The following is a 12,897-nucleotide window of genomic DNA, read 5'->3' as shown; positions in this document are numbered from 1 at the left end:
TGCAAAAGGATCGAAGAGCTGTCTCCCTGTGAAGGCTACAGCTGGAAGCTGTGCATTCAGTGGGGAGGAGAGGCCGGGCTGGCTGCTTACAGCAGTAGCATCCAAAGACTTTCCTGGCCTCTTCACACACCAGCAGCAGTCAGGGAACGGAGGAACCCCACTGTGGCGGTTTCGCCTTCTGCCTCAGCTCCTTTGTTTCAGGCTTAATGAAACATTTTAGATAAGTCAGTAACAAACGAAGAAACAAATACCAACATGAGGCTTACAGACACACAAATCAGATTGCGTGTAACCCTGACCGCAGGGAAACAATAATTAAAGCCTGCTGTCAGTAAGAGTGGCTTGGTTGCAGGAGACTGCAAGAAATTACAGGCTGGAGAACTGCTCTGAGTGGAGGGCTATGTTCTGAGGGTTTTTCTCCTCTCTTCTCATGCTGCAGGAGGAGAACTAAGGAAAGGTCCATCAGTGAGGGCAGTCTGACACCCAGCAGCGCTCAGACTCCCATGTTGATGCCTGCCTGTGTGGGGACAGTAAGGCAGAGCCTGTGAAGGAGAGGTGGACCTAGCAGCTGTCTGGGTTGCTCTTCAGGTGCTGGAGACCACCACGGGATCAGCTTTGTGTGGGGCATCTCCAGCCAGGGAGGGGCAGGAGAGGATGAGGCCAGCCCTGCTGCCTTGGGCTGCAGAAGCTGCTAGCCTTAGCATTGCGTTCCCTCTGTGGAGATGGAAGCTGAGGGGGAAAATTGCTTTAATTGCAGCTTTTTGCACAAATATGATTTGTCTAATAACTCTGTATGTTGTCTATAACAAGCAAATCTTTTTCTCTTCACCGTTAGCTAAATATAAACCTCCATTCCTTTAAACAAAATTCGGGCCTGTGTAAGACTAATGCAACAATTTGTGTAATAATGAGTTTATTTAAATTCCTCCTATGCATTATAAAGTTGCTGCTTTATCTTCATGCTGTAGTTTAGGTTTTATATTTTCATATATCAAGCAAGAAACTGAATGGGAGAAAAAAAGATCTTACAACTTATTATCTGTAAAATGTTTTGGAGGGCAGATGCTTTCTGAAAGCCACATTTAAAGAATAATATTTAAAATAATACAGTCTTGTTAAACTTGTATTTTATGGGTCAACTTAGAAAAATCTCATGTGAATTGCTATGCATATATAATGACTGATTTTAGAGACACAGAAAAGCAGAAGTCCTAGCTAAGGAATATGAATAGAAGCAAACTCTCTTGTGCCTCACATTTTGACAGTCTACGTGAGTAACACGGGTTTTTGGTCCCCTTGCCTCTAGTTATCTTCCAGGCAACGCTCTGAGCTTTCAGTTGAGATCATAACTGCAACTAAGAAATCATCTTTAGAGACTAATATAGTGGTGTGTAAGCTGAATTATTGCTATAAATAATAGCCGATGGTTATGGAAAGTAAATTCTGCTGAGCTTGTCCTGTGATTTAGGTTCGTGTCCACAGGTAGTTTGTAACATAAAGTTCCCTTTCCTCTAGAGTCTTCCAAACCCAAGGCTGCACCTTCCCACTGCAAACGCGTAATGCAGGAGAACCAGAACAGGTCAGTCAGTCACTTGCTGGGCATTCCCTTTTACATTTTTATAATTGTGTATTTTCCCCTAGTTTTGCAAGGGAAATGGATATTGTGAGATTTTTTTTCTTTTTTTAAAAAAGCTCTGGAAACTATTGGCACATGGCTATTGGCCAGAAGGTTTGCTTTTTGCTGGAAAAATGTTAAAGCAACTACTGCGTTAGGACTGTGTGGTCAGTGTTGACAGGGTTTCAAGGTGATGTGGGAGTTTCTGTTGCTTTTTCCAGTGGCTGCACTGGAAGAGGGGGATACAGCTGGGGCACAGCCCTGTGCTGGAGGAAGCTGGGGCGGTGGTGATTTTTGAAAAATACCATTCAGATGTCCTTGTGTTGTGTATCAAACCGTAACACTCCCCCATATTACAGGGATACCCAGCCTGCTCACGGGAACAAAGGGGAAGGCTTGGTGAGTGCAGCAAATTCTTACAGCATGAAATATTTGCCAAACTTGGTTTAGTTTAAAAATAAGATCAGTAAGAGGGGACGTGAAGAAAACATACAGTGTTAACTGCAGAAAGGTGTCATTCCTGTTGTCTAAAATGCTCCCTTTATAATAAATTGTGGTGTAAAATCGACTGGGTTGAATCGCCTGAGAGCACTCGCTGAGTGTGGGCGCTTTGGAGCTGGGTCTGACTGCGACTTTTTGTGGTGTCTGGCCTCAGTCTGGGAAATGAGATGATCCAAGTTACTGCCAGCCGGCTCCTGCTACTCTGGAGACATCACTCACTTTGTAAGCAGAGGTTCTTTGTATTTCTCTACCCCGTGCCAAAGGTGGAGGTATTTTTAAACAACCCATCCCATACCGCAGGCAGATATCTGGTGACCTCTTCTTGCTCTGGGATTTGGAGTGTGTGTGAAGTATTTGAGTGCCAGCAGTCACTGCAGTTTGTTCACTTCATACGAATATCCTTGAGATCCTGCCCATCAAATTTTCCTGAGGAGGACCAGTGCTGGCTACAAGCCCGGGAGAAGGAGTCACGCTCTTGAACAATTTTACCTGGGTAAGTCAGCCTGCCTACGGTTACTGCAGGGACCGAAGGATGAGAAGCTCTTACACCTTGAAGATGGGCTGTCAACCACTTTCTTGTATCTGTCCATCAATCTGTGTGTGGCAGCACTGCCAAGATCAGTGCCCATATATAACTTTAAACAGAGTGTAGGAAGAGCAGAAGCTTCTGTATTTTCCAGATATGTCATTATTTTGACATGCTAAAGAGTAGTCGGGCCTGATGATGGCAAGAAGTGAGCAGCTGTGATTATTTCTTAGAGGCATGAACATGAGTGCTGTCTCCTTACAGACATGTGACAAGGAGGAGGATCAGCAGAGCAGGCAGCAGCTGAAGTTGGCAGGACTTTTTAACCCAAACTCCCTTTCTCAGTCTCTGTGCCACCAGCTGGAGGCTCTGCTGGAGGGCACTCAAGCCAGCCGTTCACAAATGCCTCAGGTGCTGGAGTTGTCCAAATGTGTGAGCCACATCTGATCACCAGCAATGGCTGGTAGTGCTGGTAGAGCAGGAAAATGAAGGTGGCAGTGCCAGCCTCAAAACCTTGGTGTCCAATCCTCCTGCAACCACTGCAACAGCAGTTGCAAGTGCCTGACTCACAGCTCTGGCCCCATTTCTGTCTGTCCAAGCAACAGAAATCCCCCAGCAGCATGGGAGGAAGCACATTACTTGAAAGTATTTCTTCTGCCTTCCCATAAGAGATTGCCACAGTAAAAGTAACAGGCCTGAACCCCACAGTGACCAGCCTGCGTTCAGCTCCTTGATATTCCCATGCATTTTTCTGAGGAGTAACAAAGCATTTCAAAACACTAGCCATGGTCCCTTATTCCTTTTCTTCTTTCTCAGAAGAACCTTCTAAAATACAGAATACAACAACTGTGAGGGGAGGCTGCCAAAAAGACAGCCCCTATAGGGGGTGGTGACATTTGGGGGTGCTGGGCAGGGGGTGCTGTGGCTGCTCAGTGCTCTGACCATCAGAGCTCCCACAACGCGTCTGAACAGCTCTCAGCATTTCAGCCTGTGCACACAGACAAGTTTTTATCAATATTTTTTTTTATCTCCATGCATATACATGCAAATAAATTCTAAGTGCCAGGCAAGGAGAAATAGCTGTGGTGCCTGGTTGGTCATTTACAGCGTTATAGGGCTGAATGAGCCTCGAATGTATGCACCATTTCCTCACTTGGAGTGCGTCAGGAGGGTGGTTCAGCTAAATCACGTTGCTTGAAAGCGGGTTTATTCAGCATGAAACAGATTTCCTGCTTACTGAAGGGAGGTAAATTCATTGGTGTTGCCTTTCTCACTGCTTCTAGAAATACAGGCAGAATCCAGGTCCTGAGGTGTGGAGTTTGATGTGTTGAGTCCTAGTTTGTGCTTATGTAGGGAAGCTGAGCAACAGCTGGGTAGAGTGCATGAATTAAGATGCTTGAACTGAAATCTGAAAGCTACTGGTGTTTTTATCAGGGGCCTGTGGCTTGCAGGGCTGTGTCATGACAACTGCTTGTCATCTAGTTCCCAGCTGTGGGTGCCAGGGCCTTTTCAGCTCAGACCTTCAACACCCAAAGTGGTCATCTGTAGAGTGATCATCTTGAAAACTACCTGTGCTTGTCTTGTTTTGCATCAGATTCACAAAGCATCAATGTGGTCAGCTGATGGCACTGGGAAAAGATTGACATGACCAAGCCCATGGCAAACTGTTGCATTCAGATGTGGAATTTCTTGAATCCCAAGATTCAAAGACAATGCAGATGGAAGCAGTCAGGGGAACACAGAGCAAAGCTGGGGAGGGAGCTGGGGAAAGTTTGCATGGATCTGGTAAAGGCAAACCTGCTGGGGCTGGTGGGATTCTGCTAACAGGACCAGAAATCTGTCCTCTGACTAATTTCATCTTATATCTGGGAAACATTAATAAATGGCTGGGAACAATATTTCATTATTTCTATTTATGTTAGTTAATTTTTTCATTATTTTTTTAATTTAAATGGCTTCACACAATTTTTTGTGTTTTTTGAGGCAAACTGACTTGCTTATTTTGAAGCAGTTTACATTATGTTCATGTTTACACTATGTTTAAACAGCAGTATTTCTTCTGTGTTATACATGCTTAGATATGCTTCAGTCATTCCTGTTTTGAGATTTCTTTGCCCCTTCAGGATTTTGCCTCCAGTACCTGAATGCCCCACAGTCACATTACGAGAGGAACGGAGATCTCACAGCTCACTTCTCCCTTTGAGGATTTGTTTTCAGCCAGGCCAGCAGTGTGTGCTTCCACCAAGCATGCGGAAATGTTGTGATGTGTCAGAAGGTGTCATATTTTAGCAGCTGAGAGTGTTTAAGAAATTAAAGTGTTGTGAGGTCAGTTATTCTTCAGTTGGATACCCAATCTTTATATCAACACATCAGAATTTACTTTTTCTAATACAGGGAGTGTAAATTTGTCAAATCCTTGTTCAGTGTTCATAGCAGCTCACTCAGCTCTGTCTAACAGGTTAGCATGGGTGTTAGATGTTTTTTGCAATGTGTCTGTCCCTGGAGCAACCAGGAACACTGTAAGTAAGGCACCAAATCCCCAGAAATGGAAGCCCCCAAAACCCTTTTACGTGAGTTTGCTTCGTCCAGACATATGGACATGGCCTCTGTTCTGTATCAAGAAAGTAAATAGCTGTGTGTTAGTCAAGAACTGGTGTCACGATGATTTAGTGTATCCCAGGAAAATAAACTCAGAAGTGGCCCATTTCTGCAGTGCTGCAGAGCAGGTTTGTTGCTGTGCACCTCCCTGCCTGTGTGCTCGGTAGCTGGAAGGCACATCTCAGGTGACTGATTTAAAGAAACAAACAAATCCATAAATAATTCAAAATGTTTTTAATTTATAGAATTAAGTAAATTTTAATTCCATAATTACCAGCTTCCTTTTACTTAAGCAGTCTAGGATTCACAAAATAGAAGACCAGAAGGTATGCGTGACAGAGGAACCTGAGTTCAAGCCCCTGCCTCTGGAGACAAAACCAGCCAGTGCAACCTGCTGCCGAGCCTTTTAACAGCACACAAATCCCCCTCTGCAGGATCCCTCCAGAAATCTGGTAACAAACCTCATCGTCCTAGGCTCTTCCTGGGCAGACAGGCTGTGGAGTCTCCATCCTTGGAGGTATTCAGAAGCCACCTGGACATGGCCCTGCTTGAGCAGGAGGCTGTGCCAGGCAGGCTCTAGAGCTCCCTGCCCACCTCAGCCACTCGGTGACTCTGTGGCTTGTACCTACCGACCCAATCCGAACTAATCTCTGCCTCTTTCTGCTGTGATGCCCGTTGAGGCCCAGGCAGGCTGGTGGAGGCAGTGAAGAAGGGAGGTGGAGGGACAAGACTTCCACCTAGCCCAAATGCCATCTGACGTCCCCAAGTGCACTGCGGTGCCGCAGTGGGCTCGGGGCTACCAGTGCTGCAGGCAGCCCCACAAAACATGCAAGCCATAGAGCATGGCATTGTGCTGTTTTCAAGCCTAATTTATGCAAAGAAAGAAAGAAAGCAAAAGGCATCAGCAGTTTTCTGCTGTGGTAAGCGCTATGTAAAATCAAGCTGCAGCACAAGACGTTGTGCTGGGTTCCTAGCCCTTTAGTACAGAGACGTGTTGCTCCCAGAGTATGGCGAGTTACCTGGGAGCAGTAATATCATCAAACGGACTCAAAGAAAAGCAGATTTAATCTAGCAGTGGTTGCTATCCTTGAAGGCAAAGCTAAGGTCCGTGTTACAAAAGGGCAATCTAAACCAGCCAAAGGAAGTTCTCAGTAGCATCGGCAGTTGCTCTCGCCCTGCTGCTGCAGTGGCTGAGCTGGCTGGGGGCTGCTCACTCCATTTTCTGCTCCGGGGCCGCTTTCTTCTCCTCACTTCTCTCTGGGTAAATGTCTTCTCCCTACCTTTATCAAAGGCAGAGAGCCTTTCCTCACTGTCCCGTGTGCAATTTCTTCTGTGTTAGTTTTCTGAACCTTTTAAATTACATAAATGCAGTTTTAGTAGCACTAATTTCTACCATGTTACTCTCTGCTCTTGCAGTTCCTGTTGCATGTCATTCAGGATAAGTTTGGCTGGGGAGGTTACGGTATCCTCCAGATTACTGCTGTCCTTCCTGTACTTCTGTGAAGTATTTTCTGTATCTAAGTCATCCCAGCACCTAATCAGCCTTTAATTTTCTTTCAGCTCCTTAAAGTAACCACAGAAAAGAATAGTAATAGGTGGCTTTCTTGGTATTTATGTGTGTTGCAAAAAATATGCCTTCCTTACCATCCCTCTTACTGTTTTTCTGTTATTGCAGAGATCGGTATAATCCCATGTTAACCCAGCTGTCCTGTGTTACCTAGATAGCTCTGCCCGCACCTCTACCAGGAGTGAGGAACTTTTCCTCCCAGTTGATCTTTGGTGCAAAAGCAGATACCTACTCTACTGAATCATGCGTTCTTAAGGTTGTGAAACATAAAATGCATTTACATCTTCATAGGTGAGGTCTTCAGTAAGCATTTAAAAAGACCTCTCCTCCCTCCTTCTGCCATGGATTTAGAAGTTGAACTAATCTCAGCATCATCAAAGCTGCCTGGGCAGCCAGCTCCAGGTGGCCTAGCTTGGGCAGTGGGGTGGTCCCAGGTGACCTCCAGAGGTTTGTCCAACCTCACCCAATCTGGTGACCCTGCAGAAAGGCTCCTTTGGGATCAACTGGCTTTTAGAGTAACTCTTACTAGAAGAGGATGTGCAGTGGTAGGGAGTGCTTTGGCTACTTGCATATGCAAGTGACACTTCAGTCAATTAAAATGACACTTTTTTCATTGCTGTTAATTGAATTTATAGCGTAATCGCTATAACTGCATAAAGCAGATGTTGTTTTTATTATTAATTATGTTGATAAAAACTTCAGTTGGTAACAATTGCCACTGAGAATTTGTAGGTTTAAGCATCAGTAGAAGCAAGAAATGTTTACGCCAATTATTTTACTACCAGTTCAGAGATTTTAATGCCTGGATGGTGGTTTGAGAGTTAGCTATTTCCCTCAGTTTATGACTCTGGTTTACATAGTAATTTTCATAACTCGAGGAACATAATCTTGCCAATCACCTCAAAGTGAATCTGTATTTACGTCCACTTGCAATGTATTTAGCTATAAAAAATTAAAATGTTTTAGGCAAATGCTTTAAGATAGAATAATAGCAACACCTTTGTGTCCTGCCCTCCTTGCAAAATATTCTGTAAGGAGTGGCACGCCTTCATCCTTACAAACTGCATATATATCCCTTTGAGGGGGGAGGTGTGCGTATGTATATATGCTTGCTTATCACCTGCACTGAGCTGGGAGGTAAATGATAAATTCTGGGGGATTTCTTTTGAGTACAACCAATTCCTTTACATCCCTTTGTTGTCCCCTCACAATTTAGCACAGCTCCAAAGAGAGAACACTTGAAAGAGAGCTTCATTTTCCTCTCTTTCTCTGACACAACAGTCATACAACTAGCAATATTACATACATGTATAAACATAGTAGTGGACTGAATTTACATTTTTTTCTCTTAGCAGCTGGTTTTGGAGACTGGTTACCAGCATAACTGATGAACTGGTAAATCTGGTGCACTTACGTGGTAGTTATTATTTATCTTACGTATCGAGTGCCAATGATAACCAGTGGTTCAGCATCCTTTTAAAGTCAAAATATATTTTTTTGAGAGCAATACAACTCTTGTAAAACATTTTTACAACTAGAAAACAGATTGTACCCTTTTTATGACACACCTACCAACTTCCACGCTGCAGTTCTAACAAGGCAATTGTCCCAAAAAGGCCCTTTGGTGGGATCTGGCCTGGCTTTAACTTGGCAGCTTGCTGCTTCAGGACACCCTTTGGCTAGATAAATCTCATCTTTGTGAGCGTGAGCTCCTCCAGTGCTTAACTAGTGACTGGCCAGACCATTATATTGGTCATAAAGACCTGAGTCCAAAAATACCAAAGTAGTACAGGTTATTAAAATAGCAATTCTCACCTTGTCGTGGAAAGATAATTACATTTTTAAATGTCACAATGTCAGGTGGAAAGTACACAGTAAATCCAAGTATGTTCTCCTTGTGGGGAAGATAAGTATTTGGTAAGATGCTATACGGTGATTAATATGGATGGGGGATTTAGTTCCTAGTTTAAATTAGAAACAAATTAGTAATGAAGCAGTATGTGCTTCCTTATACCACCAATAAATTGTAAAACCGTGAGCACAAAGGACTAGGAGTAAGAAATTACTGGGATTGTTGCTTTTAAAAGCTGAGTCACCTTTTGTTGCAGAGCAATTGGGTTAAATGTAACCTGCCTTCTTCCAGTTAGGGAAAAACAAAGCATTGTTAATTAGGATTTTGAATTTTAAGGAGTGAAAACAGTAAGCATCTTCTGATAATGTAATAATTCTGTCGCACCTTTCCATATTGCATTTTAGGTAGAGGCGGCTGAGTGCCCAGCTTAGAAGTATATCTATATTCATGGTTCTCAGTTGGCTGCTTATAGATGCTATCTCTAGGAAGGCTGATGGAAAGCAACTGCTCAGGTGAAATCAATGAGGCTGTTCTGACTGTGCATGTGGCTGAGAGGGTATTTATTTGCCTCTGCTGCTGCTTCTCCTCTTTTTTTTTAAGATGCTCTGTGAACTTATTGCTTTGAGCTGCTTTTCCTGGGACCTGAGCAGTCTGGACAAATATGCAGGTGAGATATGAGGACAGTCTTCTCATTTCAGTAAGCAATGTTCAAGCTCTCAGTTTTTTAATTGCAGTTAATATTTTCATGCTGTAGCTGATAAAACCTATGAAGAGTTTTAGCAAACAGAACAGATGTTTGCACAAAGACTGCCTAAAGTGAGAATGTGAGAAAGGACTGGAAATGTTCCTTTTAGTTTAGGTTGAATTTAATATTCAAGAAAGTCATCTTCTCTCTGAAAAGCTCTTGACTTGCCAGGAAATATATTTGCAAGGCAGCGAAACAGAATCCATTTCACTCAGTAATGTGTAAGTGGTACTATTGCACGTATGTACGGTATTATATGAAGTGTAAAACAACTGTCTTATAAAAAACTTTTTTCATACATTAGTATTATGGAAAGAGGTATGTCAGATGTGACAAAGTGGAGGACAAACTATGGAGAGGAGATGAAAGGAAAAGAAAAAAGGCTGTAGGATCAAGTTAGTGTGACTGTCTAATAATTCAGGTAGTTGCACAGCTGTCAGTGGCTGAAATCATATGCTTTTAAGAGTAGGGCCAAACTTTCCTTAGCCAGAAAGCCAGCTGTTAGAAATGGGAATTTTCAGAAGTATCCACTGAACATCTGCTGGAGTTTTTGCCTCCCAAACCCAGGAGGGATGGTGGCAGTCAAGTATCACTGGCTACATCAATAGAGCTGAACTTTTGTGACAGTAAAACAGTTTGAATTCTTCTGTGTATGAATATCATTACTGATTTCAGCAGTCCTGAGTTAAAACCAGTTGTTATACAAATGAATCTTGGTTCCTCCAAGCCCTTGATTTTTGCGGACAGCCTGGATTAGAACATCTCCTTGCAGCTTTATTTATAACAAAGTACACGAGAGATAATTGAAATGCCTGACAAGCAAGAGAATGGGGGACATACCTCACAGCTAAGGCTCATTATAAGTGACAGTGCCTCTCATTTTGGATCTCAATTAAATACAGGCCATATAAATCTGCTTCTATCCAGCTATTACAGTATCCCATTATAAATCACAGAAGCGCGGACCTGCTTTTGCATTTGTCAGATATGCTTCCAAATTAAGGCAGAACTGATTTTTTTTTTTTTTCCTCTGCAAACCTATATTAATGCTTGACATAATAAAATATGGTCTCGTGTCTAAAAATAAGAGAGGATTGTCCTTTCCCCATGTAAACATCAATAGAATGAGCTTTCCATTTTCTGGTTCCCAGCCCCTTACGTTCATCTTTCGTTGCTGGGCAAATTATGGAGTTGTGCAAATAATGTCTGTGACAAATCTGAGTTTGAATTCATGCAGGGATTCTTTTCACATTTTCATTTATTTTCTGGAGGTATGGGAGGATGTAACTTATTTGCAATTTCTGAAATCCAGCTGTATGCAGTTTGTCCTTGAGACTGCTTTCATCCCCTGTTAACCTGCACTCACTGCTGACACCTGTTGCCAGCAGCAGGTTGTCACAGAGAAAACAGGACTAAAGGGAATTATGGATTCCTGACAGGTAACATCAAGGAAACCAGTCATCATTTCTGCCACTCACGTGAAGGCAGTGCAAGCTAACCTTCCTGGTGTCTGCACCTCAAGGAGGACATGGTGGGGTTCATGAACATACAAAGAGGGGCAGCTCAAATAAGGGGAAAGAGCAGCTGTCTTAGGGGGAGATGCTGAAATGGGTGGGACCCCTCTGTTTGCAGAGAGGTGGCTGAAGGAGAACTTAGCATGCTTTAGAGACATGAAGATGGGATAAAGTGAATGCAGAGCTGGTATTCACATCCACATTGCTGTAACTTGGTGAATGGTTCCTCTAAGTCCTTGTGCTTTTTTCATGTGGCTCTGCTGCTTTCGTCACTCTGTGCAGCACCTTGCGTGGGCTGGCATCCTTGGAGGAACTGATGCAGATGTGCTTTTGTTGAAAGACTGTAAAATGTTGCTGTGGGCAGTCCAACGGGAAACAAATAGTGTGAATAGAGTGAGTTTAACTTATGCAGAAGCCTATAGCTCTCTCCCACAGAATGAGATAGTAAAAGGAAGAAAAACAGTAGTAATTTTCAAGCTTCTGAAAGTTTTTCCAATGTGTTTGCTTGTCCACAAAGTTCTCACTGTCGTGTTAAAATAAACTGCACGATCCTCTACAGTTTAGGAGGTTCTAAATCAGTTGACATCCTAATTGTTTTAGGGTAATCTGTGTTTTCACATGCAAATTTAGTTCAAGATGCTGAAAAGGGATTTAAGTAGGGTGCCAGAAAACTCATGGGAAACCCACTGTAGCTTTCCCAAAACATTTAAGTAGAAGAAATTCTCAGGCAGTGAGGGAGAAACTCCCACGTGTATGTCTCCTAGTGCCAGAAAACCCATATCATTGGCCAAAAAGGATATATATATACACACACAGTGAGAAAACAGTACAAATGTCCTACCAAAGAGCTGTATATGTGTAAAAATAAAAATTAAAAAAAATGTATGATAGCAAAGTTGTGGACTAGGACCTTGCATGTTGTCTTTAGTACATACTGAGAGTGTTAGACTGGTGTAATAGAAGACAGGCTTAATGTGAATGAAGTAGAAAAGTAGGAAAATACAAATCAGCTAGATTTGGCTATGTGAACATACTAAAGCTAATGTATTTAGCTCAGCAGCGGGCAGGCTGTGGGCTCAGCAACGGGTGCTGCAGCCGCTGGGCACCGCTAACGCTGCTTTTACTGGGTGGAAGTTGGAGCCTGCAGCATTTGGGTTCCCTCTGCTGGTTCAGTTTAAGGCCCTGGCTGCTTAGCTTGTGTGATGGGAGGATATTATCCCTGAAAGGCTCTGAAGCATTTCCTTTCCGGCTGTGTTTTGGGATTTTGTGTAGTTGTTGCATCAGCAGACCATCCCTCTTTGAAAGGGGAGGGGCAGGAAGGTAAATATACACCTGACTCCCTAAAATAAGTGATTCAGAATTTAGGCAGATGCTTGAAGTTAAACGTACACCTGTGTGCTGTACCTAGTAGGATTATGTGTGACTTAGGCGCATGCTTCCATGCTTTTCAGGGCAAAGACCTTGGTGGGGACTTTGGCAATGGATAGTTAAGCGGGCTGTGCTTCGAGTGCTTCATGAACCATTGCCTGAGTCTTGTTACCATCTGAAATGTCAGCGGCTATACAGCCATGTGGGTTGCACTTATAGGTATAACATGAAGGAAATAAGAGTCTTTAATTTTTTTTTAGATTTCTTTGAAGGTTTTCTCGTCCATGCATTAAGTTGAAGAGTAAGGACAGACAGCAGTTATAAAGCACAATCAAACCCGTGAAGCCATGGACGTGCCTATTGGTTTCTTGCTGACTTTCATAGCTCTGGGCAAGTGATTCATTCTCCTCAGCTGAGTTTTTTCATTTGTCAAAATAGCTTTATGAGCACAGATAAGTGCTGGAAGGCATACCTTAGTTTTGAAGTAGTGTGAAATTATCAGCTGCAATGTTATTTCATTATGCAGGGCAGCTGGAGCAAGGAGGGTATGTGCTCAGTTGAGTGCACACCTGTAATGATGGCCTTCTGCGGTCAGTTGGGGAAGCTGCAGG

At 43.1% G+C, this 12,897-nt stretch overlaps 1 protein-coding gene across 11 annotated transcripts in view; it reads left to right on the top strand.

The window, feature by feature from the left end:
• The window catches only part of RGS6 (regulator of G protein signaling 6), a 280,872-nt gene that overhangs the window by 134,790 nt on the left and 133,185 nt on the right, over positions 1 to 12,897 (top strand). The window contains exon 1 of one of the 11 annotated variants that reach the window (XM_068684079.1): positions 9,180 to 9,326. The exons of the other annotated variants lie outside the window; for them this stretch is intronic. Coding sequence (XP_068540180.1) covers positions 9,321 to 9,326 — 6 coding nt within the window. The 5' untranslated portion in view covers positions 9,180 to 9,320. Of the gene's footprint in view, positions 1 to 9,179; positions 9,327 to 12,897 lie in introns of those variants that run through there. 11 annotated transcript variants of the gene reach the window in all.

Source organism: Anas acuta, chromosome 5, assembly GCF_963932015.1.
Source record: "Anas acuta chromosome 5, bAnaAcu1.1, whole genome shotgun sequence".
NCBI lineage: Eukaryota > Metazoa > Chordata > Aves > Anseriformes > Anatidae > Anas > Anas acuta.
Note: the sequence above shows the minus strand (reverse complement) of the source record. Positions and strands in the feature narration are given on the sequence as shown.